The 25421-nt window shown below is 57.4% G+C and overlaps 2 protein-coding genes across 4 annotated transcripts; one reads left to right on the top strand and one right to left on the bottom strand.

Moving 5' to 3' along the window:
• The first annotated feature begins 2213 nt into the window (after nt 1-2213).
• On the top strand, nt 2214-7957 carry ALX3 (ALX homeobox 3). Its single transcript, XM_053998044.1, has 4 exons — nt 2214-2460; nt 5513-5805; nt 6867-6929; nt 7652-7957. The coding sequence occupies exons 1-4, from the start codon at nt 2214-2216 to the stop codon at nt 7955-7957; spliced, it is 909 nt and encodes a 302-aa protein (XP_053854019.1).
• A 2768-nt stretch (nt 7958-10725) lies between these two features.
• On the bottom strand, nt 10726-24864 carry STRIP1 (striatin interacting protein 1). Of its 3 annotated transcripts, none has more exons than XM_053998024.1 (21): nt 24772-24864; nt 22558-22627; nt 22223-22297; nt 21535-21669; nt 19817-19937; nt 19484-19552; nt 19001-19107; nt 18477-18604; nt 17440-17622; nt 17137-17354; nt 16802-16867; nt 16544-16607; nt 15925-15996; nt 15622-15696; nt 15359-15456; nt 14701-14827; nt 14507-14607; nt 14219-14285; nt 13369-13473; nt 13018-13222; nt 10726-11436 (listed from the first exon to the last, which is right to left on the bottom strand). In XM_053998024.1, exons 1-21 carry the CDS (start codon nt 24820-24822, stop codon nt 11189-11191), a joined length of 2385 nt encoding a protein of 794 aa, XP_053853999.1. In that variant the 5' UTR covers nt 24823-24864; the 3' UTR covers nt 10726-11188. The 3 variants fall into 3 exon arrangements, with proteins under 3 accessions (XP_053853999.1, XP_053853997.1, XP_053853998.1); XM_053998022.1 differs by lacking the exon at nt 24772-24864 and adding an exon at nt 24606-24748; XM_053998023.1 differs by lacking the exon at nt 24772-24864 and adding an exon at nt 22708-23602.
• Nucleotides 24865-25421: the final 557 nt, after the last annotated feature.

Genomic DNA, 25421 nt, shown 5'->3' with positions numbered 1-25421 from the left:
TGGTCCTCATCCCTGCCCACTGGAAGGACCAAATTCCTCGGCAGCTCCAGGAGCCAACACAAACACCCCAAAATCTCACAAACCTCACGCTGCCTTCAGCTCCAAACACCCCAAATCCCACTTGCCCAAGACCTCTCCACTTGCCCAGGAGGGTCCCAGCAATCTCTGGAGCCTGGAAAAGCAACACACCCCAAACCAGCCTGTCCTAAACCAGCACACGTGGATGGACTCATCCCTCTGCCATTCAATTCCTTTAAATGCCAGCAGTAAAACTGGGAGAGCAACCTTAAAAACCAATAAGCCTTTCCAGGAGTTATGTTATGTTTAATAATATCAAATGACCTGTTGTGAGTCAGAGGCCTCTCAGTCCCTATTTAGCCATAATTTGCAGCACCCTGTGAGCTGTGACAGTCGAACAGGGAAAATCCTGGCAGCTCCAGGGAAAGTATCAGGGAAGGCTCGGAATGCCCAGGGAACATCGTGGGCAATAGAAGGGTGCCCACCCTGCAAGGAGGGAGCCAGATCCTCTTTTAAAGCAGATCAAGGGGTTTAAACTAATTTATTCCTGCAGGTCTTTGAAAGGCCATTACATTAATTTGTAAAAACTTAGAATTTTAGCCAGCAGAGGCAAAAAAAAAAAAAAAAAAAAAAGTTGTTTTGATACTGGTTTGAATCAGGCTAAAATGATGTTTAAAGAGGGGGCATTGTATGCTCAGACCCCTCTGTGAAGAGCCAGCCCCTCACAGGATTCTTAAAGAATGATTTTGAGTCCAGGATCACAACCCAGCATATCTCACAAACACGGTTTCCCTGAGCAGAGCTGGAAAATGCAGCCGTGATTTACACCACAAATCCATCACTCCTGCAGCAACAACAGCTTTTCCAATGACCAAACAACGATCAATCCCCAACCCCTGCCAAGACACAGAGGTGACATTTATATCACAAACTCTTTGAAATGAGATTTTCTTGTGATTCCAGATTTTCACTGCGCCTGGATAACAAAGTCCTGCCCCAGCACCAGCAATGAGAGCAATAATGTTATTTATTGTGGGTGTTATCCCCTTGTTCTGCTATCTAACATCACTCGTCTGGGATCTGCCGGGTTCCTCTCCACCTCTTTTTGCTGCTCACATGCAGTTCATCCCCTCCCTACAGCCTCCACACCTGCAGGTTATTTTTTTTCATAGATCTGGAGCAAGGACTGGTGCCCAAGAATGAACTCAAAGTGTTGAAAAACAGCAAATGGAGGGGTAAAACTTCACCCCTCAGCCCAAATTTCCACTTAGTTCTCCAGGCCCCTCATTCAGTTCCTTCTCTAAGCCTTTGAATTCCAGATCTTTCCCCTCATTTTGCACACAAACACCCCCAAAGATGTATCCTACCCCAGCCAAGCCAAACCTCCAGCCCTGGGGAGCAGAGGAGCAAAATGCAAGAAAAGGGGGGAATAAAGAAGTCCAAGCTCTGATCCACATCAGAGCTGATACCAAAGCCAGAGCCAAGCTGGGATGAGGGGATCCAAACCCTGGGGGGTGGAAGCATCAGCAAGGACACTCGGGGAGCAGGGTGGGATCCCCTTGGTGCTGGGAGCCACCAGCCACAGCAGGGCCTGCTCCAGGGACACTGTGGGATCCTGGGTCCCACGTCTTGGGGTCACCATCATCCCTGCATCCCTTGTCCCAGGGTCACAATCATCCTGAACCAACTTGTCCCAGGCCTCAGCCCTGGCTCTGGGGAGGGAAAGGCTACAAATGGACTCGGTAGAGCTTGTGAAGGGGAAAAGAAACCCAGAGAGTGTCAGGAAGATGGAAGTTTCTCCCCTGCCTGGTGTTTCTTGCTGCTGTCGGCAGTGAGGGATGAAGTTTGAAATCAAAGGAGAGCCCTGGGCGTTTGCTGTAGCTGGGAGACCCTGGGAGCGCAGGGAGGGGGGAGCACGGCTCCCCCTGCGGCCCCTGCCTTGAGGCTGAAGGGATCTGACCCACGCGGGACAGTGTCCCCGGCGGGGCAGGATTTGGGATTAGAGGGTTAACGAAGTGGCTGGGAGGACGCACGTGACTGGCTGTGGGGTTGGGGGGGCGGGTGGGGGTGTGCGGGCTGGGGGGGCTGCGGGCCGATCCCTCCCTCCCCATCGCCCCCCCCCCCGTCCCCCTCCTCCCGGTCCCCCGCACAAAATCCGCTCCCGCGGACCATCCCCGGCCCCTGCAACCTGCGCCATGGAGACACCGGGCTGCCCGGCCTTCCCCCCGCCTCGCCGGGCCGGGGGTCCCCCGGGGCTCCCCCGGCCTCCCACCGCCTTCGCCCTCGGTCCACCGGGGCCCCACCGGCGGCCGCCGCCGCTCAGCCCCCGCCCCGGCCGCTGCCCGCCGCTCCGGGCACAGCCACGGTACCTGGGGGTGGCCAGCCCGGGCCCCCCCGCCGTGGCCGTGCATGGGAAGCCCCTGTACCCGGCCGGGGCTGCAGGTACCAGGGGAGCGGCGGGTGGATGGGGGGGCCGGGGCCGCCGACCCCTCCCGGCCCCTTCTGATTCTCTCCCCCCCCTCTCTGTCCCCCGCCCGCGGCCTCGGGTTCCGCCGGGAGCGCCAGCCCTGACCCCCCAAGAGCGTCATTGCGCTGACACGCTCTCCCGGGCTTCTCCGAGGCGGCGATGTCGCGATATGGCCCCGTCGGGGACCACCAGGGCGTCCCCCGACGGGAGCCGGAGCCGGGAAGGGCCGGTGCTGCCGAGTGTCGGCAGCTGGGACTGTGTCGCGACAGAGACCGAGGTCTCCGGGCTGGTTCCCGTTCTCCAGAAACAAGGGGGGAAGGTGGAGAAAAGGCGGCGGGAGAGAGCCGGCCCCGCTGCCGCGACGGCGGGGACCGGCCCGGGGAGGGGAACGGCGAGTCCCCGTTCCTGGGGATGGAGAACGGCCGCGCTCCCCGGAGGAGGCTGGAAAGCCGCGCCCGGCCGCCGACTCCGGTTCCCGGAGCTCACCGGGCCGGGCCGGCGGCAGCAACCTCGGTGCGGCCGCACGGACGGGCCCGGGGCTCCGGGACCTGGGGGAGGCCGGACTGCCGGGCTGGCAGCGCTCCCCCGTGCCCGGTGCGGAGCTCCAGCGCTCCCGGTTCCCTGGGACTCCTCGGTGCCTCGCTCCGGGCAATAACGCTCTCGCTCCCGGTACCGGGCTCCGGCGCTCTCCGTTCCCCGGGTCTCCCCGGTACCCATGTCCGGTTCCCCTCGGCCCGGGTGTCCCGGGGCTCCGCAGCCGTCTCCAGGCTCGGACAGGACCGAGCTCGTTCCCGGGCTTCTCCCGCCGTTCCTTTGCGCTCTCCCAGCCGGGCCCGTCGGGGGCTGCTCCGGGACTCCCACTTTCGCTTTAATATTATTCCCCCACTTCAGAAGAAGCAAAAGGCAAAGCCGCGGGGGCAATGGGAACCAGGTGGGACCCGGCAAAGCCGCCTCGGGGAACAGGTAGAAAAAAACCCAAGAACTGCCGGGAAAAGCCGTCAGGGAACACCGGGAGGGGCCCCGCTGCGGCGCTTACCTGCTCCAGCCGCGGCGGGGGGATGCTGCCGGTCCACGGGTGTTTCCCCCGGTTCCTGGGAGTCCTTTCCATGCCCCCATCCCTTTCCTAATGATCCTTTTGAGTTCCTTCCCCTCCCCATTATGCCAGGAATTGTACAGCTGTTTCCCAGCTGCCGCCTTCCCCAGCGCCGCCAAATCTTTCGGGGGGTGTCAGTTTAGGAAGGAGTGGGAGAAAAATATCTATATCTTCCTTCCCTGATGCCGCTGTGTTTATTTAGCTACGTGCCTCTGTCCCGCTCCTTCCTGCCTTTTCCTTCTTTCTGGCTATTTATTTATTTGTCTCCAACGCCAAAACTCATGGGTCACTTGGAAATGCGTTGCATTGCCTTTGAAAAAAGGGGGAAAAAACCCAAACTCGATGCTTTATGCAGCAGGATTTTATTTTGGTCGTTTTTTTTCCCTTAATTTTGGTTATATTTGGGTCTGCTCTTTGGTGAGATTTGGTTTGGAATCATTAAAACCCTTCGGCCCAGCGGCTGAGCCCTTTGGAGGCCAAAGCAGGGAGGAAACAGCAATTTGGCCTCATTCCTTTGCCGTTATCCATGATCAGACAGGTCGGTACTGAGAGGGACAAGGAGCAATGGCCCCCCAAACCTCCCCCAGATTACAATTCCTCATTAATTCAAAGCAGCTGGATCTGGGCTTGGCAGCTCCATAGCCCCCAAATTGCCTTAATTAGAAAACAACCAAAAATCCAAACCGAAAGGCCGGAAAAGGCCGTGGTGGGGGCTGCTCTGGGGAGCCCTGGGGGGGTCTACAGGGATGGGGACCCCATTTCCCCACTCTGTTGGGATGTGCTGGGGAGGAGGATCCATCCCAAAGGAGGCATTTCCCCTCCTGGCCGTGGGCCTGATCCTGCCCCTCTGAGGTCCCCACCTGCAGAAACCCCAAATCTCTGCTGGTGACTGGGGTGGGATCAGGGCAAACCCAGCATCTTTAGGTTGTCCTCTCACCTCTGTGTCCCCTCAGCAGACGGGGGACCCCAGGGCACTCCTCCCCATCTGCTAATTCCCTGCTCACTTCTCCTTTCCCTGGCTCAGCCCATCGGGGTCCCAACAGCCCCCGGAATCATTTTGAGCTGCCAAGCTCTGTGTGTCCCCATGTGGGGACAAATGACCCTCCTGGGGGTACAGAGGTGGCCCCCAAAATGTGTGGCAGGGTAATTTTCCTCCTTGATCCCATTCCACCATCCACCCCAGCAATGCAGCAGCACCGAAGGGAAGGGGGGACCCCCCAGATTTCCTGCTCTGGTCACAGAGGAGGGTGTGGAAAGGGAGCTCTTCTTCAGCAGAAAAAGCAGGGCAGGATTTTTTTACTCCTTTCCAAGAATTTTCCCGGGAGCTGCAGCTCCAGGGAAGTGCTGGCTCAGGGGCACAGAGCTCCCCCTGAACTGTCTGGGGCACGGGGGGCTGGACCCGGCCCAGAGCAGGGGTGGGTTGGGGTCACTGCTGGGCCCTGTGGCTCTGCTCTGGGCTCTGAGCCGGGCTGAGGCACCAGCCTGTGCGGGAGGAGAGGGGTGAGGAGAGGGATGAAGAGTGGAGCAAAACTGTGTGCAACAAAACCCCTGTGCCCACCTCCTCTGCCCCATCCCCACGCAGTCCCAGCATCCCAGTGGGATCCTGAGCACCTGCTGCTCCAGCCAGGCTTTCCCCTCCCTCCAGAGGCTTTTCCTGCCCACAGCTTCCACAGCGAGTGTGGATTTTGCCCTTCTCAGGGATGGATCTGCCCTGCTGCGTGTCCATGCTGAGCCCTTTCTCCTGGGACAGTACCTTGACATCCCCCAGGATGAGGGAACTTGGGACGGGATGGGATGGGATGGGATGGGATGGGATGGGATGGGATGGGATGGGATGGGATGGGATGGGATGGGATGCCAGGGCTGTGGCACGGACAGCTCTGGGTTTCCTTGGCACTGTTAACACCCCCTGGTCCTGTGCCTCTCCCCCTCAGGTGAGAAGGGCTGCAAAGGTGGGTTCCAGGCGATTCCTGCAGCCTGCAGGGTCCCCCCAAAAGCCCCGGAGGACTTGGGGTGCCCACTGGCAGCACCCCTGGGCAGCCTCCGGGACTACGGGATCCCCGAGCCCCTGAGCAAGAGCAAGAGCAAGAAGAGGAGGAACAGGACGACCTTCAGCACGTTCCAGCTGGAGGAGCTGGAGAAGGTTTTCCAGAAGACACATTATCCCGACGTCTACGCCCGGGAGCAGCTGGCACTGCGCACGGACCTGACCGAGGCCAGGGTGCAGGTATGGGCACAGAGGGATGGGCATGGGCACCCCGGGGGCTGCCAGGAGCGGGGGGTTCCCCTGTCTGCTGATGCTGAGATAGAAGCTGGTTTTCCCATTAAAATGCTAAATGCCAGATGGAAAATCTCAGGCCATGCACCCTCTGCTGTGGTGTGGGTGTTGGGTGCCTCTGAACCCTCTGCATTAGCACCCAGTGGGTGGAAAGATCCCAAATTTGGGAGGTCAGTGTCAACCACGCCCCCTCAGAATGCCCTAATCGTGATGCCCCCCCATGCATCCATCATTCCCAGCCACCATTCCAGCTCAGCTCCTCCCGTGCCAGCTCAGGAGAGGAATCCCCGGGAGCTCCGCGTGGTGGGGCTGGGGTGGCACATCCTGGGACCGTCCCTCCCCGGCTCCGCCGGCATCGCGCTTGCAGGGAGCTGCTTCCAGAGGTGTCTCCATGCGGTTTGAGGCTCCAAGTGGGAAGAGGCAGCTGGAGGGTGCTCCCAGCAGGGAGGACATGAAGGGTGGAGGGTAAGGAAGTGAGCAGGGAGCACCCGCTGGGAGCTGGGAGCTGCCATCCCCAGGAGCAGGAACGGGGACAAGGCTCAGGCAGGGGAAGTGTCCCCAGGAGCCCACCGGAGCCTCCGAACCCACATTTGGGGTGGACTGAGATGAAACCACCTGCAGCCATGAGAGCCTCAAGCCAAGCACCGGGAGGTGCTGCTGGAGTTGTCCCCACCCCAGCCCAGAGGGGTCGTGCAGATGAGAGACATCTGCACCCAAAAGCCTCATTCTGCAGCAAAATCTGGGATAAACAAGTCCCAGAAGCACCAGGGAGAGGAAAGGGGAGCGGGACGGATCATTTTTGGTGCGGGACAAGATATTCCCGGTGCTGGGAAAGGCCAGAGAGCTCCAGCTGAGCACGGAGCAGCTTTCTTTGCTCGGCTCCGGCTCTCGGGAATGCTGGGGCACCGTGCCCGGCCCCTTCTGCTGCTGGGAGGAGTGCGGACCTCGGCAGGAGGTGCAGTGGGCAGGGGAAGGGTCTCCGCACCTCAGCCCCTTCCTGCACCCCCCAGGTTTGGTTCCAGAACCGCCGGGCCAAGTGGCGGAAACGGGAACGTTACGGGAAAATCCAGGAGGTGAGAGATGGCACGGGAGCTGCTCCAGCCCTGTGTGCCCCCGCTCCCAGGGGAGGGGTCCCACCGCACCCGGGGGTGCCCCACGTCACCCATTCCTGCCCCTTCCCCCCCACATCACCCATTCCTGCCCCTTCCCCCCCACATCACCCATTCCTGCCCCTTCCCCCACGGTTTTACCCACCCTTGGGAAAAGTGTGGCCCGGGATGGAAAAGAGGGAGGATGGCATTTTGCCACATGCCAGAAGATGCTGCTTTATGTCCCACTCCATTTCCCATGGGAACACGCCCTCTGGGGCAGGTTTTGGGGTGTTCCTCCTGACGACCCCCTTTAGCTCTCTCCCATCCATCTGTGCTTCCTGCCCCCCTTTTCTGCAAAACTGCCTTTCCCCCCTCCCAGTATCGAAAAGCATAAAAATAATTTAAAAACTCAGCTTCACGCACGTCCCTGAAGCCAAACTCTCCCGGGGGAATATTTCAACCAGGACTCAACCCCCTCAAGGCCAGAAAGCAGAGCAAAGGCATCGCTCCCTTTGCACCCTGTGGGTGGGGGGGAGCTGAGGGGGGATGAGGGGAATCCAGCAGGGGTGAGAAGGATCACAGGTGGGATAAGAGGAATCCTGAAGGACGGCAGTGGGATCTAAGGCAGAATGGGAGGACACTGAGCAGGGCGTGATGTCCCCACCCTCATTTTTGGGCTTTTGTTGTTGTTGTTGTTATTTCAGCTGCAGAACAACCTGTGGCCGAGCCCTGGGAGCCCCCCGGGGCTGCTGCCCCCCGAGAGCATCCCATCCCCCTGCATGTCCCCGTACCCCCCCGCTCCCAGCAACGGCTTCGTGGGCATTCCCGCTTCCCCGGGCCCCCACCCCGGCATCAACAGCCTCTACTCCCTGCACGGGCTGCCCCCCCCGGGCCTGGCCCCCCACCCCTTCGAGCCGCCCGCCCAGCACGACTACAAGGCGCCCACGCTGATGCCACTGAGGATGAAGAGCAAAGAGGGGCCCGGGAGCCTCCTGAACTGGGCCACATGATCCCCCGCGGGATGGACACGGAGCCCTCGTCCCCCCGGAGCATCCCCCAGCCCCCGGCAGCAGGGAGTGGGGTCGGGGTGGCGGGGTCACCTTCAGCCCCTCTCTGCACACCCCGAGCTTTCCGCATCCAGCACGATGTCGCTGCCCCCCAGTCCACCCCAGGGGGGCTGTGGGGAGGAAAAAGAGGCGCCCCCAAACGCAGGCTGCCCCAGCAGGGCCGGCACTGGCAGCTCGGGCCCCCGGACATGGCTCCCCCAGTTCCCTGAGCCCTCCCAGCACCTCCAGGGACTGGCTTTGATGGAGATTCCCGGTGCTTTCCCCAACCCTCCGTGTGTTCCCCCACCCCGCCCGAGCCGGGCACTGCCAGCCGTGGGTGGGGCTGACGAGGGGACTGTGGAGCACCAGGGCAGCAGAGTTTTGGGAGCAATTCTCCCCTCCCCACCTGAAATTTGGCCACTCCTCCCCTGCCCAGCACAACCAGCAATGGCAGAAATTGGGCTCTGCCTCTCCCAGTCCCATACTGGGAAGACTGACTGGACTGGGACAGCTGCTGGTACTGGGGGCTACTGGGAGCAGGGCCAAGGAGCCCCAAAGCCCCCCCCCCAGAGCATCACAACTCGTTCTGCTCCCTCTTGGAGGGCAATAAGGCCCTGGCACAATAAAGCATGCAAAATTAAAAGCTGTTTCCCCGGGGGGGTCACCCTGTTACCCCTCAGGAAGGAGTTTTAATCCCAGCAGGTGGGAACCCTCCCAGGTGCTCCAGCTGGGGTGTTGGGGCACAAAAGGGCGATTTGGGTGGGGGGGGTTTCTGCATTTTGCAGGGTTCTGCATGTTACTGGTGGTACCTGCAAGGCCAGTCTTTGGGGAGGGGGCACCTCATCGTATCCAACGTGGTTTATCTGCACTGGGGGTCCCCAGGGGGGTTCCCCAAGTCCCCACAAGAGCTGGCGTGTCCTGTCCCCCCCTTCACCCACTGTGACCTCCCCCACTGTAGGAAAACACCAAAAACTGAAGCCAGGAACGACCCTGCTCACCCCAGCACTGGGAGATGCCAGCCCAGCCCCAGGGACCCTCTCGGGCCAAACCCCCTCCCTGCAAAATCTGCAACGCCCCCCTGCCCCAGCCCCACATCCTGATGGGGGGGACACCCCTGTGGGGCACCTGGATCCCCTCGGGGAGGCACCAAACCTGCTGTTCCAGCCCTGTCTGGAAAACCCCAAGGTTTTCAGCCCAGCCCTGGCACCCTGGGCACAGCCTGGCCACAGTGGGTGCCACAGGAGGCAGCCCAGGGCTGCCCACCCTCACCCAGGACAACTCACACCCCTCCCACCGGTGGGGATTTTGTTATTCATTTCTAAACAATAAACCACATTTTTCGTAAGTTAATTATGGCTCCAGCAGCCCTATAAAGCCAGGGGGGGCTGGGATGGAGACTCCCAACAGGCTCCTCAGGCCTGTTCTGGTGCTGGGAATGGGGTTTGGGGGCAGGATGGTGCTGGAGGCACCCAGGTGGGTGCCAGGGGGAGGGTACAGCCCTGGCAGGACCCTGGGGGCACACCCAGCAGTGCTCTGTGGTTGAGAAGGGCAATAAGAAAATCCAAAGTGCCCCAGAAATCTCCATTTAAAACCTCTGTCCTAGGGAGGAAAAAATCCATTTGTCTCCCACGGAGAGCTGGATTTGCCAGGACCCGATGCTCCCTTGGAATGAGGGATGAAGTTTGGGCTGCTGAACATCCCAGCCATGATCAGAGTGCTGCAGTCCTTGGGGTTGGAAAAGCCCTCTGGGATCATCCCAGCCCAGCAGCACCACAGTGTTTTCCTCTAAACCATGTTCAAGGGGTTACTGGGGTGCAAAGTGATGCTGATGGAGCTGAGGAAGCTTTGCTGGGTGGGTTTGCAGGGTCCTGAGCAGGTCCAGGGGTGAGGAGCAGGCTGAGCAGGGATTTCTGGAAGAGTTTTACTCATCACTAAACCAGGCCAGGGCAGCATTTCCTTCTCTGTGCCCCTCCTGGAGGCACATCCAGACCCCGGCTCTGTGCTGCCCACAGGGTCACTGGGCATCCAGATGGATCCAGGCTCCAGCTCAATGTCACCCCTGGCTGAGGGGGAAGAGGGCAGGATGGGCACAGCTCCAGGCATGGATTAAGGGCATGCTACCACCCATGCTATGTCCACAGAACTTCTCTGGTGGCTCAGAAGGCTGAGTTTGCTGTTTCCAGGGCTTGGGCTGAGCATCCCCACAGCTGGATTCACTCCTGGAGCTCCATAGGCTCAGAATCCCAGCAGATGATGGGGTGGAACTGGTGCTGTCCCAGGCTCCCACTGCCCACAACCATCTCTGCAAATCCCTGCCTCAAATCAGGGTGAATCTCCCAGGATTTCATCCCCCAAGGCAGCTGCTGCCCCTCTGCCAGGGAAACTGAGGCCAGGCAATGTGCAAGGCTGAGCTCTGGCAGGATTTGGTGTCAGGATCCTCTGCTGGAAGCAGGGACCAAAGAAAATCCCAGTGGTGACACCAGAGTGGTGTCAGAAATCCCAGGACAGAGCTGGGGGAGGGTCCAGTGAATGGGATGGGGAAATGCCTGCGAGAACCTGCTCCCCCCATCCAACAGACGTGGGTGCAAGGTAAGACTAAACCTGCTGGTGAGGGGCCATGTACCCCCTGGGGTTTGAGGGATGAGTGGGGACAAGGATGAGGAACTCTCATCCCAGCCCAACTCCAGGCAGGAGGGATAGGGACATGAACCCAGCCACACTCGGGGCAGAGGTATCACCAAATATATATAATATATGTACAGCTCCTGCACCCCCTGTGGGGTGAGGAGAGGCCACCCCAGCCCCTCAAACCCCCAGAGGCCCCCTAACCCCCCAGAGGGGCTGGGCAGGGCCAGCCTGGTGTCCCACCCAAGGACCCCACTCCCACACTGCCACCTGCTCCCCCTTCTTGGCTGGGGGGCGCGAGAAGGGTGGTGCCTCTGAAAGCATCACAAGGGGTGGGCAGGGATCCCCCACCCAACAGGAAACCCCCAGGGCACCCTCAGCTTTGGGATGAGCCTGGAAGGAGGCAGAGGGGCAGGATGTGGCCTCAGCAAGGATCCCCCAGCTCCATCCTCTTCCCAAGCCCACCACAACAGAGCAGCCACCCACAGACCCCCCAGACCTCGCCGCCCTGCCCTGACAGCAGGTCAGCCTCGAGCTCTCCAAGCAACCCATCCTGCCTCCCTGTGTCCATCACTGCAGCAGCTCCTCCCAGGAGATGGGCCGGGAGAAGACCTCCCTCTCCAGCCACAGGTCGTAGTTGACCTGGAAATCCTCGGGCAGGTCCACGCGCTGGCCCAGCACGCTCTGCAGGCAGTTATCCACGGGCACGAAGTCGGGGTTGCCGTGGGCACGGTCGTAGCGCCGCGAGTTGAAGCGCTCGATGCTGGCACGCAGGGCACACTCCTCTGCCTGGAAATCCCAGGGACGGGCGTCCAGGTCTGGGAACAGGGATGAGACTGGTCAGAGCAGAGCTGGGGACTCCTCAGCCGGCCCAAAGCCCTCGGTGTGGTGGTTTAACCCCAGCCAGACTGAGCCCCATGCAGCCGCTTGCTCATTCCCCCACCAGCCAGAGCAGGGAAGAATCAGGGGGGTAAAAGCTGGAAAACTGGTGGGGTAGGATTAAAACTGCTTAATAAAGAAAGCAAAAGCTGTGCAGCACAAGGAAAGAAAAACAAGGAATTAATTCCCCACTTCCCATGAGCAGGCAGGTGCTCAGCACCTTCAGAACAGGGCCCCATCCCAGGGAATGGTGACTTGGACAACAAACCCCATCACTCCCAACATCCCCCAATTCCTCCTTTTTCTCCCCACTTTATATTCTGAGCATGATGGAATATCCTTTGGAATATATTCCTTCCTATATCCTAGGAATATCCTTTGGTTCTGTCTCCTCCCAACAACCCCTACACACTCAGCCCCCTCCCACTTGGGAAAAGTCTTTGTAGGTACTTCAAACACAGTGCAGAGCCAGGAGCCACCAACAGCTCCACCACCACTTCCAGCATCCCCACCACAGGGAAACAACCAAAATGAAGCCAGGAATGGGGGCTCCCTTTGGCCTCACTTGCCTCAGCACCAGCAAATGCTGGTACACCCCAAAGGACATTCCTGGGCTAAAACAAAACCCCCAAAACTGCAATGCCACCCTGTCTCACCTGCCACATTCTGAGGGTGGGCAGGGGACAACCCAGTGGGGCACCTGGACCCCCTCGGGGAGGCACCAAACCTGCTGTTCCAGCCCAATTTAGGCCAAAAAGGGTTTTCAGCCAAGACTTGGCACCCATGGCAGAGCCCTGATCCCTGCAATGTCACCCCCCAAAATCCCTCCCATACCCCAGACCTGCTGGATTGTGTCTGGCTCAGATGGAATTTGTTTTTCCATAGGAGTCCTGCCAGTGCTGGGCTTTGCAGTGGGAGCTGGGAAGGTTTTGGGAACCCACCAGTGTTCTGGCTCTGCTGGGCAGAGCTGGCACGGCACCAGCACTGTCTCCCAACATTCCCACCCCATCAAGCGCATGCGAGTGGACAAGATCCTGGGAGGGGACACAGGCCAGCTGACCCAAATTAGCCAAGGGAATATTCCAGATTCTGTGATGTCAGATCAGATATAAAAGCTAAGGAAAGGAAGAGGAATGATGGGACATTTGTTATTTAAAACATGTGCCTTCCAGAGCAGCCACTCCATGTGCTGCAGCCTGGCTTCCCCAGAGTGGCTGAACATCACTTGCTGATGGGAAGTAGAGAACAAACTTATTTATTTTTCTGCTCTTGCTGTACTAACCTACCTTATTTCAACCTACAAGTCCTTCCCCATCTGATTTTCTCTGCCCTGTCCAGCTGGGAAAGGATAGAGCAGCTCGGCAGGCACCTGGTCAAGCTCAACCAGCCAAGGTCCACCAAGGTCAACCCAGCACACTTGCCCAAGCCCCAGGCAGCAAAGGGTGAGCTCGAGCTCGGGGCACAGACCCTGGAGCAGGAGGGCTGGGAATGCCAGGGATGCCAGGGATGGCAGGAGGTACCGTTGCCATAGGCCCAGTCGTCGTTGAGGCGGTGCCGCACTTTCTGGTAAATGGCTGACATGGTTTTCATGTTGCTCTTCCTCCACTGCCGGCCCAGGTACTTGGTCTGCACCTTGAGCAGCTTCAGCACATAGAGCTGCATCATGGCCTGCTTCACCTTCAGAGCCCGCTTCAGGATCGGCGCCGACTTGAACACCACCAGCATCTGCCAGAACATTCCCAGATCCCAGCTGGGATGCATTCCTGGGCCAACCCCTCCTCCATTCCCCTGCTCAAGCCCTGCGTTGTCCCAGGTTATCCCCAGTGCAGGTGCCTGGCCGTGCTGAGCTCCAGAACACTGCCAGCCCTCACCATGGTGCGGGAATGCTTCCACTTGGTCAGCTTGTTCAGGATGCGCAGGAGGTTTATGCAGGAGAAGAGGTTCCGCCAGCAGAACTGGTTGTTGTCTCCAGCTTCCTGTGGGGAAGGAGATGCAGGGTCAGGCAAGGGGTTGGAGTGGGGATGGGGAGGGGCTGGGATGATCTGAGGAGCCTCGTCCAAAGGGGACAGCACAGCGTGTGGGCATGGAATCATCTAGCCATGGAATTGTTAAGATTGGGAAAGCTCTCTGAGATCGTCAAGTCCAACTGTTCCCCCAGCACTGCCAAGGCCACCAGTAATCCCTGTACCCAAGTGCCAGCTCCATACCCACACATTTTTTGAACACTTCCAGGGATGGTGACTCCAACACTGCCCTGGCCAGGCTGTACCATTGCCTGACCATCCTTTTCACAAAGAATTCCTCTCCAATATCCAATCTGAACTTCCCCTGGCACAGCTTGAGGCCATTTGCTCCTGTCCTGTCCCTTGCTCCCTGGGACCAGAACCTGAACCCCCAGCTCCACCCTCCTGTGAGGGAGTTGTGGAGAGCCAGAAAGTCCCCCCTGAGCCTCCTTTTCTCCAGGCTGAGTCCCCCTAGCTCCCTCAGCCACTCCTGGTGCTCCAGACCCTTCCCCAGCTCCATTCCCTTCTCTGGACATGCTCCACCCCAGCAGACCTGCCATCCTCATCCCCATCCCCAAAATCCCAGCGGCACCAGGGGCTGAGCACAGGAGAGCTGAGGGTGCAAGGGCTGGGTGCTGGAGCCCTGCTGCCTCCCTGCATCCCAAATTCCCCCAGGCAGCAGCCCAGGTGCCAGGACTGTCACAGCAGGAGGACTCACCAGGCTCTCTGCCGTCAGCTCCGGCAGCTCATGCACAACACAGTAGGGGTAGTCCAGCACGGAGATGCTGCAGGAAGGAGAAGGGTGCACGTGCTGTTCCCCCAGATCCCCCCTGGCCTGGGGGCAAGGCAGCCCCCACTTCCCATGCACTGCAGATGGGCTGTGGTGGGAACTTTCTGGCTCTGCTGGGGCCTGAGCCACTGCCAGGAAGGGATTGCAGAGAGGCCAAAGAAACAGGGACCCCTCCCCACATCCCCCAGGAATGCAGGTGGGCAGCCTTCTCCTCACCTGTTCTTGGCAGTGATGTAGGACATGATGTTCTGGTTGAAGAACTTGAGGATGAGCGGGATGCAGTTGGCAAAGACCAGGTGCTGGGCCATGTACTCAAACTAGGGAGGAGAAACATGGGTGAATGCAGACCCACTCAGGGTCCTGCCGTGCCCAAAGACCCGTGGGCACGGCCGGACCCCGGCCCACCTCACCTGGTAGATGTGGTTGAGCTTGAAGTGTTTGAGCAGGAGCAGGAGCACAGCAGAGATGGCCTTGACGATGATCTCCTTGTGCCGATTGACATCCACGCCCAGCTTCATGCTCTGCAGCACGGTGGTCCTGGGGGACACAGGGGGACTGTATCAGGAGGAATTCTTCCTTCTCAGGGTGACACAGGTTGCCCAGGGAAGCTGTGGCTGCCCCATCCCTGGAAGTCTCCAAGGCCAACCTGGTCTAGTGGAAGGTGTCCCTGCCAATGGCAGGGTGTGGAACTGGATGAGCTTTAAGGTCCCTTCCCACCCAAAACATTCCATGATTCTGTGATTCCTCAAACCCTCCCAGGGTGCACTGCAAGGGACACCACAGCATGTTGAGCATGGGGGGCTCCAGGGACATCTACACCTGCCCCTCCCAAACCCACTTTGCAGGATCACAGAATCATTCAGGCTGGAAAAGCCCTCTGAGATCATCGAGTCCAACTGCTCCTGCTGCACTGCCAAGGCCACCAGCTCCTGCAGGGTGCAATCCAGGGCAGAGCAGGGTCATGTCCCACAAGGAGCCCCAGCCCACACCAGGTCACTCCCCCAGTTCCCTCCCATCCCTCCTTCCCTTCCCACCCCCTGCCAGCTCCTCTGCTCCACAGCCACTCACGGCATCTCCTCGGGCAGGACATCTGCCAGGATGTTGATGGAGTCTGTCTTGGCTTTGGAGGTGGGGGCTGCAGCCAAGAGGATCTTCAGCAGAGCAATCTGGGAAGAAGGGAGAGATGGAGGGGAATGGGAGCTGCAGGGGACTAGCAAGAGACCCTTTCCCCACTGCAGGAGGGAGGAACAGGGCAAGGGCAGGGGGTGAAAACTTGGGATGCATCACTGGAAAGGGACTGATCCAGGGGATCCCAGTGCTCCCCAGCTCACCATGTACTGGGGCAGGCTGGGCAGCAGGCCCTGGTACAGGATCTCTGCAGGGACTTGCTCCACTTCCTCTTCCCCCTGGTGCCAGGAGAGACCAGAAAACCTCATCCCAGGAGCTGCCACCAGCACCATGGAGTATGAACCCAAGGGCAGGATATCCCCAGCTCCTGCCCCAACCCCCTCTGCCCCAGAGAAACCCCTCCCCAGCAAAACAAACCTCTCAGCCCTGCCAAAAAAAACCTGGCAGGACCAAGTGGCCCCAAATCCCAGCCCAGGATCTCCATCCCATCCCATTCCCACACTCACTCCGGAGAGCGGGGAGCGCAGGTACTCCTCTTCCATGTGCACCTGCACCTCAGCAATGGACGTGTACTTGTGCTGCACGGGGACAAGGGGGGGTCACCACGGTCCCCAGCACTGCCCCCAGCCCCAGCCTGCTCCCATCACCCTGTTCCATCCCTCCCAGATCCCTGTCCCAGGGGTGACCTGTGGAGATGTGCAGGGTGGGAGCTGCTGGGCTCAGGTCTGGGACAAGGCCAGTAGGAAAGGGATGAAGGGAAGGGATAAAACCCCTTAAGAAAGGGATGGAGTCCCCTGAGGAAGGGATGGAGCCCCCTAAGGAAGGGATGGAGTCCCTTGAGGAAGGGATGGAGCCTCCTAAGGAAGGGATGGAGTCCCCTGAGGAAGGGATGGAGCCCCCTAAGGAAGGGATGGAGTCCCTTGAGGAAGGGATGGAGCCCCCTAAGGAACGGGCTCAGAAATCTGTGAGTCCAGGATGAGATGAAAGCTTAAGGCTGCTCTCCCATCACTAGGTGGAGGAAGGGGAAAATGGTCAGGAAAATCCACCCTGAGCTGTGATGGGAGCAGGGAGATGGGTGAGGGGCACCCATACAGCAGCAGGGGCTGGAGGAATTCCTTAACTCACCAGCTTCAGGGTGCGGATGCTCTCATGGATGGGCCTGGGCAAGCCCACCACGGTGTTGGTGTCACTGGAGGAGGGAAAGAGCCAGGCTGGGAGCAGGGCTGAGCACCCAGGGGTGGGGCAGAGACCACCCAGGGATGAAACCACAGACCAGCCAGCCAAGGCCTTCCCTGCTGCCACGTAGAAACGAAAGCAGCCCCCAAACTGACCTCTCCCACAGGCCCCCCCGTAATGGCAGCACTGGGCTGGCTCTGAACCCACCTGCCCAGCGTGTAGCCGATGAATTTGCTGCGGCTGGATTCCAGGAACATCTCAATGTCCTTCTCCCTGCAGCAAAGGGAGAAGGGAAGAGTCACACCTTCCAGAGCATTGGGAAGATGTCCAGCCAGGCACAGGGAAAGGCATAGCCCAGGCACAGGGAAAAGCCTTGTGGTCAGGTAAAGGGTACTCAGCCAACCCCACAAGAAAACAGCCATCAAAGTGACCACCCCATCCCAAACACCTTCCCTACATCCCTGCTGAGATTCCCAACATCCAGCAGCCTCTATTTCCCTGACCTTGCTCCAGTTCTCCCAACAGGGAGACCCCGGACTCACCGGACCTTGGGGGCCCAGGGCAGCCCTTTGGGGCAGGTGATGCGGTCGCTGGGGGGGTGCTGGGTAGGGGGAGGCATCACTTCATCCCGTTCCAGGGGGAAGGTCTCTCCCTCCAGGCTGTTGTCATCATCATTTTCCTCTTCCTCCTCGCGGGAGTCATCAGCTTTGTACGGATCCCGCTCGTTGAAGGCATCGAGGTTATCCTGCTTAATGAGGGCCTGGAGCGGGGAGAGCCAGAAGGGAATATACCAAAAACAAGCCCAGAGCTTGTGGCAGTGCCCTCCCTAATGTCCCTGTCCCCACCTTGTGCTCCCTCCGGCCACGCTTCTGCTGCTGCTCGATGAGGTCGGAGGCGGAGGCGGGCGGGGAGGCCGCCCGCATGTTGCGGATCACCTGGATGCTGTCCTCGGGCAGCGGTGGCAGGCCCAGCATCTCCCTCTTCTCTGCCTTCATGCTCTGCAGCTCCTCAAATCCTCCCAGGGTGCACTGCAAGGGACACCACAGCACGCTGAGCATGACACAGGGGGGCTCCAGGGGCGTCTACACCTGCCCCTCCCAAACCCACTTTGCAGGATCACAGAATCGTTCAGGTTGGAAAAGCCCTCTGAGATCATTGAGTCCAACTGCTCCCACAGCACTGCCAAGGCCACCAGTAGTCCATGTCACCAGGTGCCACATCTGCGTGTCCTTTAAATCCACCTGGGGATGGTGACTCCAACATTGTCCTGGGCAGCCTGTGCCAATGCCTGACCACTCTTTCCATGAAAAAAATCTTCCCAATAGCTTGATGTCATTTTCTCTTGCCCTGTCCCTGTTACCTGGGACCAGAGCCTGACCCCAACCTGGCTGTCCCCTCCTGTCAGGGAGTTGTGCAGAGCCAAAAGTCCCCTCTGAACCTCCTTTTCTCTAGGCTGAGCCCCTTTCCCAGCTCCCTCAGCTGCTCCAGACCCTTCCCCAGTGACGTTCCCCTCCCTGGACACACTCCAGCCCCTCAAAGTCTCTCCTGTCCTGAGGGGTCCAAATCCTTCCCCAGTTTCAAGTAGGAGCTGCCTGTCCTGTGCTCCTCTTGTCACTGACAGAGGCAGGAGGGACAGGAGGATGTCCAGGCATCCACAGCTGTTCAGAGCTTTCCTTTCCCAGGGACCTCTCTTTGTGTCTATCCTTAGTATCCAGCTCCGGACACCAATATCCACTGCTTCCCTATGGGGAAAACCCTGGGACTGGGTTTAAAGGAAAACTCAATACCACAACAAGAGGATGGAATAATTACAGCCAACTCTGAGAGCAGAATTCCCTCCTCTGCCAAGCATCAAACCACACATCCCACATCCTCTCCTTACCAGCACAGTCTTCCAGAGCAGAAGCAGCACCTTCTTCATGGGGAAGTGAGGAGCGTGGCCACTGCAGAATTTGGTCACCATCCCAAAGAGCATGACAGAGAAAGGCTCATTGTTGTACAGGGGGGCTCCTGGAACCACACAGCACCGTCAGCCGGGAATTCCTCATCCCTGGCCTCACCCCCACCACCAGTATCACCAGCTCCTGCACCCTCCTCCCCATTAGCTCCAAGATGCTCACCTCACTCCAGACACCTCCCTCTCTCCTTCCAAGGCCTCATAAACTCCATAATTTCTTACCTCTGTGTTCAAGAGGAAGTAACAACTCGAATATTCTGGTTTTTTTCAGGGAGAGAGCACCCAGCAGCAGAAAAGGCTGGATGGCTTCCTCTGCTCACCTCCCTCTGCCCCACAAGCTGAGCAGAAACCAACCCAGTGGTGCCAGTCACTATTACCCAACTCCTAGAGCCAAACCCCTTGTCACTGCCTCCAGCCCTGGCAGCTCTATCCCAGCTCCTGGTCCTCACCCAGCTCTGCTCGGAAGGTTTGCCTCATGCTCTTCCACTCAGGCTTGTCCCCCTCGGCCTCCTGGCGCACAGTCTCCACAATCAGGTACATGATGTTCAGCAGCACCCTGCAACAACCAGGGCAGTTGAATCCCAGAGACTGGGATAAGTTATGGAAGCACTGCCAGCACCCAGGGCTCAGGGAGAAGCTGGAGCAACCCAGACCACATCCACAATTCATGTACCTGCTCCACACCAGCACACAGGAACTGGGGGGAAAAGTCTCTGCAAGTCCAAACAGGAAGAAATCTGCTTTCCCAAATTTTACTGCTTTCATATCCCCGATCTATTCCATTCCTGCTGTGCAGGCTGAGCATGACACACACCTGCAGAAACTCTCAGAGATGGGACAGCTCTGGGACCCCTTTCAGTGCCTGCCTCAGCCTCCCAAAGCTCCCAGAAAACCCTGGATCCCCTCCTGGCCCCCCCATTCCCACTCCATACCTGAGGTCGGTGCTGTCAGCCAGGGAAATGGCCGGTTTCCTCACGGCACTGGAACAGGCTGCGCTGTTGCTGCAGAGGGAGAACAGCTCAGAGAGAATTTGGGGGAATTCAAACTCTGTCACAGGCACTCCACATGAGACAGACACTGCTGCCATGAACTCCCCGTTCCCAGCACAGCCGTGTGAGGAGGAGCAGAGCTGCCTGTTTGCTGCCAGGCACTTTGACTCATGGGGAATTTCAGGAGAAAGCAGGTATGATCCTACATTACACATCCACCCAGGACAACTGCTGAATTCCAGAGCCACTCCTGAAGTGTTTTCCCGCAGTACTCACTCAATCTCCATGTTCAGCAGCTCCACCAAGGCGTTGAACGTTCCCACTTCCAGCAGGAGGAAGATGTTGTACCTCATCCAAGCCTGGACCTCGGCCTCGGAGCTGCACTCCCCGAAGGTGCCTGCGAGGAGACCCTGCTGACCCCAGCCCCACGGGCCCTCCCCAGCACCACTGCACACCCTCCAGCCGGAGGGACAAGCTGGGCTGCAGAGCATGGAGCTGCCCTCTTTGGGTAACGCATTCCAGCTCTGCAGAACGGGGATAACATGGGAAAATCAGCCAAATTTTGGGCCAAAGTGCCCTGAACTATCTGGTCCCTCGAGATGTAGCTTCATTCCAGACATCCCAGGTGGAACGAAATCCACAAGGAATGAAAATGCTTCAAAATATTTTGTATATTAAAATAATTAGTAATTATTACATCATATTAATACTATATATTAATTATATTATATATTGATATATTACATACAAGATATAAAACATATTGTGTGTAATGTATAATATATAATATAACATAAACTATATAAAAATATATATTATATATATTAAATACATACAGCATTTAATATATAATGTATAAAAATATTAAATACACAATGTATTATATGTAAGACAAAACATGCAATATATAATATACATTACACAGTATATTATATATAATATGTATTCTATATTATATTGTATTATGTATTACATGTAGCATACATATTATAATTAAATATTTTTATGTATATACTATATACATGAGATTATATTGTACTGTCTCACATATAGTACAGACATTAAAATGTTACATACAGTATACATAATAATATATTTTTATGTATATATTATATATGACATTATATTGTGCTATGTCTCATATATATAGTACATACATAAAACTACATATAGTGTACATATTATAATTATATATATTTATGTATATATTATATATATGAGATTATACTGTGCTTCTCATATAGAGTATATACATATAATTATAATATGTATTCTATATGTAGCACATAATACAATATCATATACAATACATAATACAATATACATTATACTATATATAATAAAAAACTCTGTACTACCTATTGTATATTATATAGTATATATACTATATATAATGTATTAAATGTATATATATATATATTTTATATATATAAGATATAATATATATACCTTATATATATATAAGATATATAATATATATATAATCTTATATATATATAAGATATATAATATCTTATATATATCTTTTATATATATCTTATATATAAAAGACACATAAGGATATATATAGATATATAAAGATATATATATATCTTACATATATCTCTTTTATATCTATCTTATATCTATCTTATATCTTATATACATATCTTATATCTTTTATATGTCTTATATCTATATATCACATATATATCTCATATATCATATATATATCTCATATATATATAAATTTCATATATCTTATATATATATATATATATATATATAAACTTCATATATCTAATAACTACATCTATATAAACTTCATGACCACGAAGGAGTTCTACATTAAATATTTAAATACACACCATATATAGAAGAGTTAACATACACGATAGAACACAACTATCCCACTGTGGAACTACACCGTACAACACATTTATGAACGGCATTACAGTTCAGCCCGTCCCCCGGAGAGAGCAGCGGGGGAGGCAAGGGGCAGAGGCCGCTGTCACCTTGTGCCACGTAGAGGATGGCGCGGGCCACGCGCAGCCGCTTCTCGCGCGCCGTCACCTCCAGCCCGTCCAGCAGGCGCATGGCGTGCGTGCGGTGCTGCGTCCGCTCCAGCTCCGGCCACTTCTTGTCCCGCACTGCAAACCACAGCAGGGCTTTGGGCACGGCCCCGCTGGGCACAGGCTCAGCTGGGCACCGCGGAGCCAGGGAACGCCGGGGGAAGGACTCCCGGGATGAGTGAGGGCTCAGGGATGGCTCCTGCTGTCCAGCAGGGGATTAGATCAGTCGTGGCATCATGGAATATCCTGAGCTGCACGGGACCCGCAAGGATCATAGAGGCCAACTCTTGGCGCTGTGCAGGACACCCCAAAAATCTCACTGGGTCACTCAGAGTGCTGTCCAAACACTCCTGGAGCTCTGGCAGCCTCGGGGCCGTGCCCATTCCCTGGGGAGCCTGGGCAGTGCCAGCACCCTCTGGGGGAAGAACCTTTCCTGATATCCAGCCTGAGCCTCCCCTGACACAGCTCCAGCCATTCCCTTGGATCCTGTCCCTGTCACAGGGAGCAGAGATCGAAGCCGCCCCTCGGGAGTAGCTGCACACCCCAGTGAGCTCTGCCACCAGGCTCTTCTCCAGGAAGAGAAGTCCCTGTCCCTCCCCAGGGGCAGAGGAATCCAGAAAAAGGCTCTTACCGTGGATCCTGAAGTCCTCCTCGAAGCATTTTCGGTTGAGCAGGAACTCTGGCCCCTCTGTGTAGCTGTACAGCTCTGCCAAAAGAGGACAAGCTCCAAAAACCTGCACCAAGCTGCAACTCAGCTGGGAACTGCGGTTTTAGCCAAAATATCAAAATGTAATAAAACCCCACCCAGTGTAAGGCAAAAAATATGAACCACACATATCCTTTTAACATCAGTACAGCATTTAAATATAATAATAAAGCGATACTGGAATTGACAGAGTTCCTTTAGTTCTACCAGGAGAGGAAATCACGGTTGATTAATTGATCCATCACAGAAGAATTCCTTACCTGACAGCTCTGCTGTCCATTTATCCGTGTCTGCATATTCAAACTCCAGGTCTGGCGACTCCGAATAGCCCTGAAAACACGGGGGAAAAATCAGTTCCATTACAGCATATTCCAGGAAAACCAAAATCCCTGAAAACACTCACAATTCACCTCATCCTCCTGCAAATCCAGGGCTGGTCTTGCTGGTTTAGGGACCAACAACATTCCTGCAGCAGCACAAACGTTACCGAGGCAACTCCAGCCCACCTCCTGCGTCTCCATGGGCTGTGCCGCATGGAGCCACTGCAGCACCCCCAAAGCACGGGGGGAGCCCCCAGAGCACAACAAACACGGCAGGACACAGGGAGAGGGTTCTCTGAGATCAAGGAGCTCTCAGAGCTCACCCATTTCGCACAAATTTGGGAAAATTTGGGCTATTCCCCTGTGCCATCCCAGCAGATGGGATTAGTGAGGATGAAACAACTCCAAACAGCTTTGGAGAGGCTGCAGAAACAGCCAGGAGAACCTTCAGAGCACAAAATACCAGCTCCCTTTACAGAAGACCATCGACCCACAGCATTCCAAAGCACCCAGCCATGAGTGGGGCAGGTGCACAGGAAGACTCTCACAAATTTCGGGATCCTGAGCACAGGGCAAATCCACACCAGAACTCTCCTGAATTATGAGGCTCCCACTCCTGAGCACGGGGAGGATCCAGAACAGAATCCTCACCCACTCCTGAGTGAGGGGAAGACCCGTAAAAGAACCATCCCAAATTTTGGGGCACTCACTCCTGACTGACGGGCAGACCCAGAGCACAATTCTCCTGAATTATGGGACTCCCACTTCTGAGTGAGGGGCAGATCCACACCAGAATTCTCCCAAATTTTGGGGCACCCACTTCTGAGTGAGGGGCACACCCTGAGCAGAATTTTGGGGACACACACACCCGAGTACAGGGCAGACCCACACCAGAACCCTCTCAGGACACCCACCCCTGAGTGAGGAGCAGAGCCACAGCAGGGCACATATTCCCGAAGAAGGGGTACACCCAGAACCAAACCCACACAAATTTTGGGGCACCCACCCTTGAATGAATCCGCAAGCAGAACTCACCTAAATTTGGGGGCTCCTACTCCTGACAGAGGGGCAGACCCACATCAGAACAATCCCGAATTCCAGGCTCTGAGAGAGGGGTAGCTCCAACCCCCTTGTGCTGGCTCTGCTCTGCTGGGAGCCCCCCCAGCACCTCAGGTTTTCCAGGATTCCCCCTCACATCCCTCCCCTGGCATTCCAGGGACTTTTCTGAGGAAGCCTTGGGAGAGAACGGCTCCGGGGCCATCTCAGGAATGAAACGCCCTGGAAAAGCCTCGGGATACCTCAGCTCCACACAACCCTCCGACCCCCAAGGCTCAGGGTGACCCCAGCACCCTGGGGGGGATTGGTCACCTCCTGCTGGGTCCATCCCTGGTCCGAGCACGGCACCGGGACCCGGCACCCCACCCCGGGCTGCTACCGACCGCTAACACCGAGAAAACCCCCGGCTGGGCTGTGAGACCCCCGGGCCAGCCCTGTCACTCCCGTTTGGGACCGGCGGCCCGAGCCACCCTCGCGGCCCAGCCCGGTCACAGCGGCCCGGACCTGGGGAAGGGATGGATGGATGAAGGGGAAATCGGCACCGACCGAGACCAGGCAGGCTCCGGGCAGCCCCAGGTCCGAGCAGGCCGGGCAGGGAGAGGCCTCTCGGCTCCACAGCCCGGGGCCACTGTGCCAGGGAACCGGTACCGAGGGAGCGGCCCCGGGACCAGTACTGGAGCACCGGAGCCAGCGGCCGAGCCGGTCCTGGGCTGGTCCCAGGCAGGGCTGGAAGAGCCGGACACTGGCACCCCCGGGCACCGGCACTACGGGCACTGGCACCCACAGGGATCCACGAGCACCGGCACCACCGGGCACCGGCCGGACACCAGCACCGCCCCCGGGCACCGGCACCCATAGGCAGGCCCTGGACGAGGCCCGGCGCGGCCCGCCCCGCCCGGGAAGGCCGCCCCACTCCCGGCGGCGGCGCTGACCTCGGAGTCCTTGCGCGGCGGCCGGGCCAAGTCGCGGCCCCTCCCGGGCGCGGCCGCCCCACCGCGGCCCTTGTTGTTCCCCGGGACCGGGACAGGGCCCGGCCCGGGGCCGCCACTCGGCTCCATGTCGGCCGCTCCGCCGCGCCGAGCTCTCGCGAGGACTCACCCCCTCCTCTCGCGGGAGCGGCAGGGAGAGCCGGGGCAGCGCCGCCGCCATGTTGGGAGTGGCACCTGGGGGAGCGCCGGTGTCTCCGGTGGGTGCGATGCAGCTTCGCCCGCCGGCCCCGCCGCTCCGCCGTGGCGGCCGCGTCACGGCCGGCGCTGCCCGCCCCCGGCGGCCACGGACGGCGCGACACACGGCCGGGCGGCGGGCTCCGCCCCCGCGCCGCCATCTTGGGTGCGGCGCGGCCCCGGGCGCGGCCATGCTGGGTGCGGCACTTCCGCCTCGCCCCGGGGCGGGCCCGGGTGCTGGAGGGCGCCATGTTGGGAGTGGCAGGAACAGGCAGGTCCCTGAACAAAGGAATGCTCCAGGGAAGGGGCTGGGGGGCTCAGACCCCGCAGAGGGGTGGCCTCATGGGGCTCAGAGGGGAGTCACACCCCGACAAAGGAACCTGACAGGGTTTAAACCCAAAGCTAAGGTGCCCCGTTGGGTTTGAAAGAGGGTGAGACCCCAAAATCCAGAGCTGTGGCAACGCTCAGAAAATTCTGGTGGGACCCAATGCCCGCCCCGAGATGGCCAAAGGGAGACTCCAGGCCTGCCCTTGGGCTCGTAAAACAACTCAAGGTCCCCCCTAAGGAACCAAACAAACCACCCAC

The sequence above is a fragment of the Vidua macroura genome, chromosome 24, assembly GCF_024509145.1.
Source record: "Vidua macroura isolate BioBank_ID:100142 chromosome 24, ASM2450914v1, whole genome shotgun sequence".
In the NCBI taxonomy this organism is placed as follows: Eukaryota; Metazoa; Chordata; class Aves; order Passeriformes; family Viduidae; genus Vidua; species Vidua macroura.
Note: the sequence above shows the minus strand (reverse complement) of the source record. Positions and strands in the feature narration are given on the sequence as shown.

Coding starts and splice junctions, on each gene's coding strand:
- ALX3 (XM_053998044.1), top strand. CDS start 2,214: ATGGAGACACCGGGCTGCCCGGCCTTCCCCCCGCCTCGCCGGGCCGGG. Junction 2,461..5,512: donor GTACCCGGCCGGGGCTGCAG/GTACCAGGGGAG, acceptor TCTCCCCCTCAG/GTGAGAAGGGCTGCAAAGGT. Junction 5,806..6,866: donor TGACCGAGGCCAGGGTGCAG/GTATGGGCACAG, acceptor TGCACCCCCCAG/GTTTGGTTCCAGAACCGCCG.
- STRIP1 (XM_053998022.1), bottom strand. CDS start 24,731: ATGGAGCCGAGTGGCGGCCCCGGGCCGGGCCCTGTCCCGGTCCCGGGG. Junction 18,605..19,000: donor AACCTTCCGAGCAGAGCTGG/GTGAGGACCAGG, acceptor GTGTGGTTCCAG/GAGCCCCCCTGTACAACAAT. Junction 17,623..18,476: donor TGCTCTGGAAGACTGTGCTG/GTAAGGAGAGGA, acceptor TGTCCCTTGCAG/TGCACCCTGGGAGGATTTGA.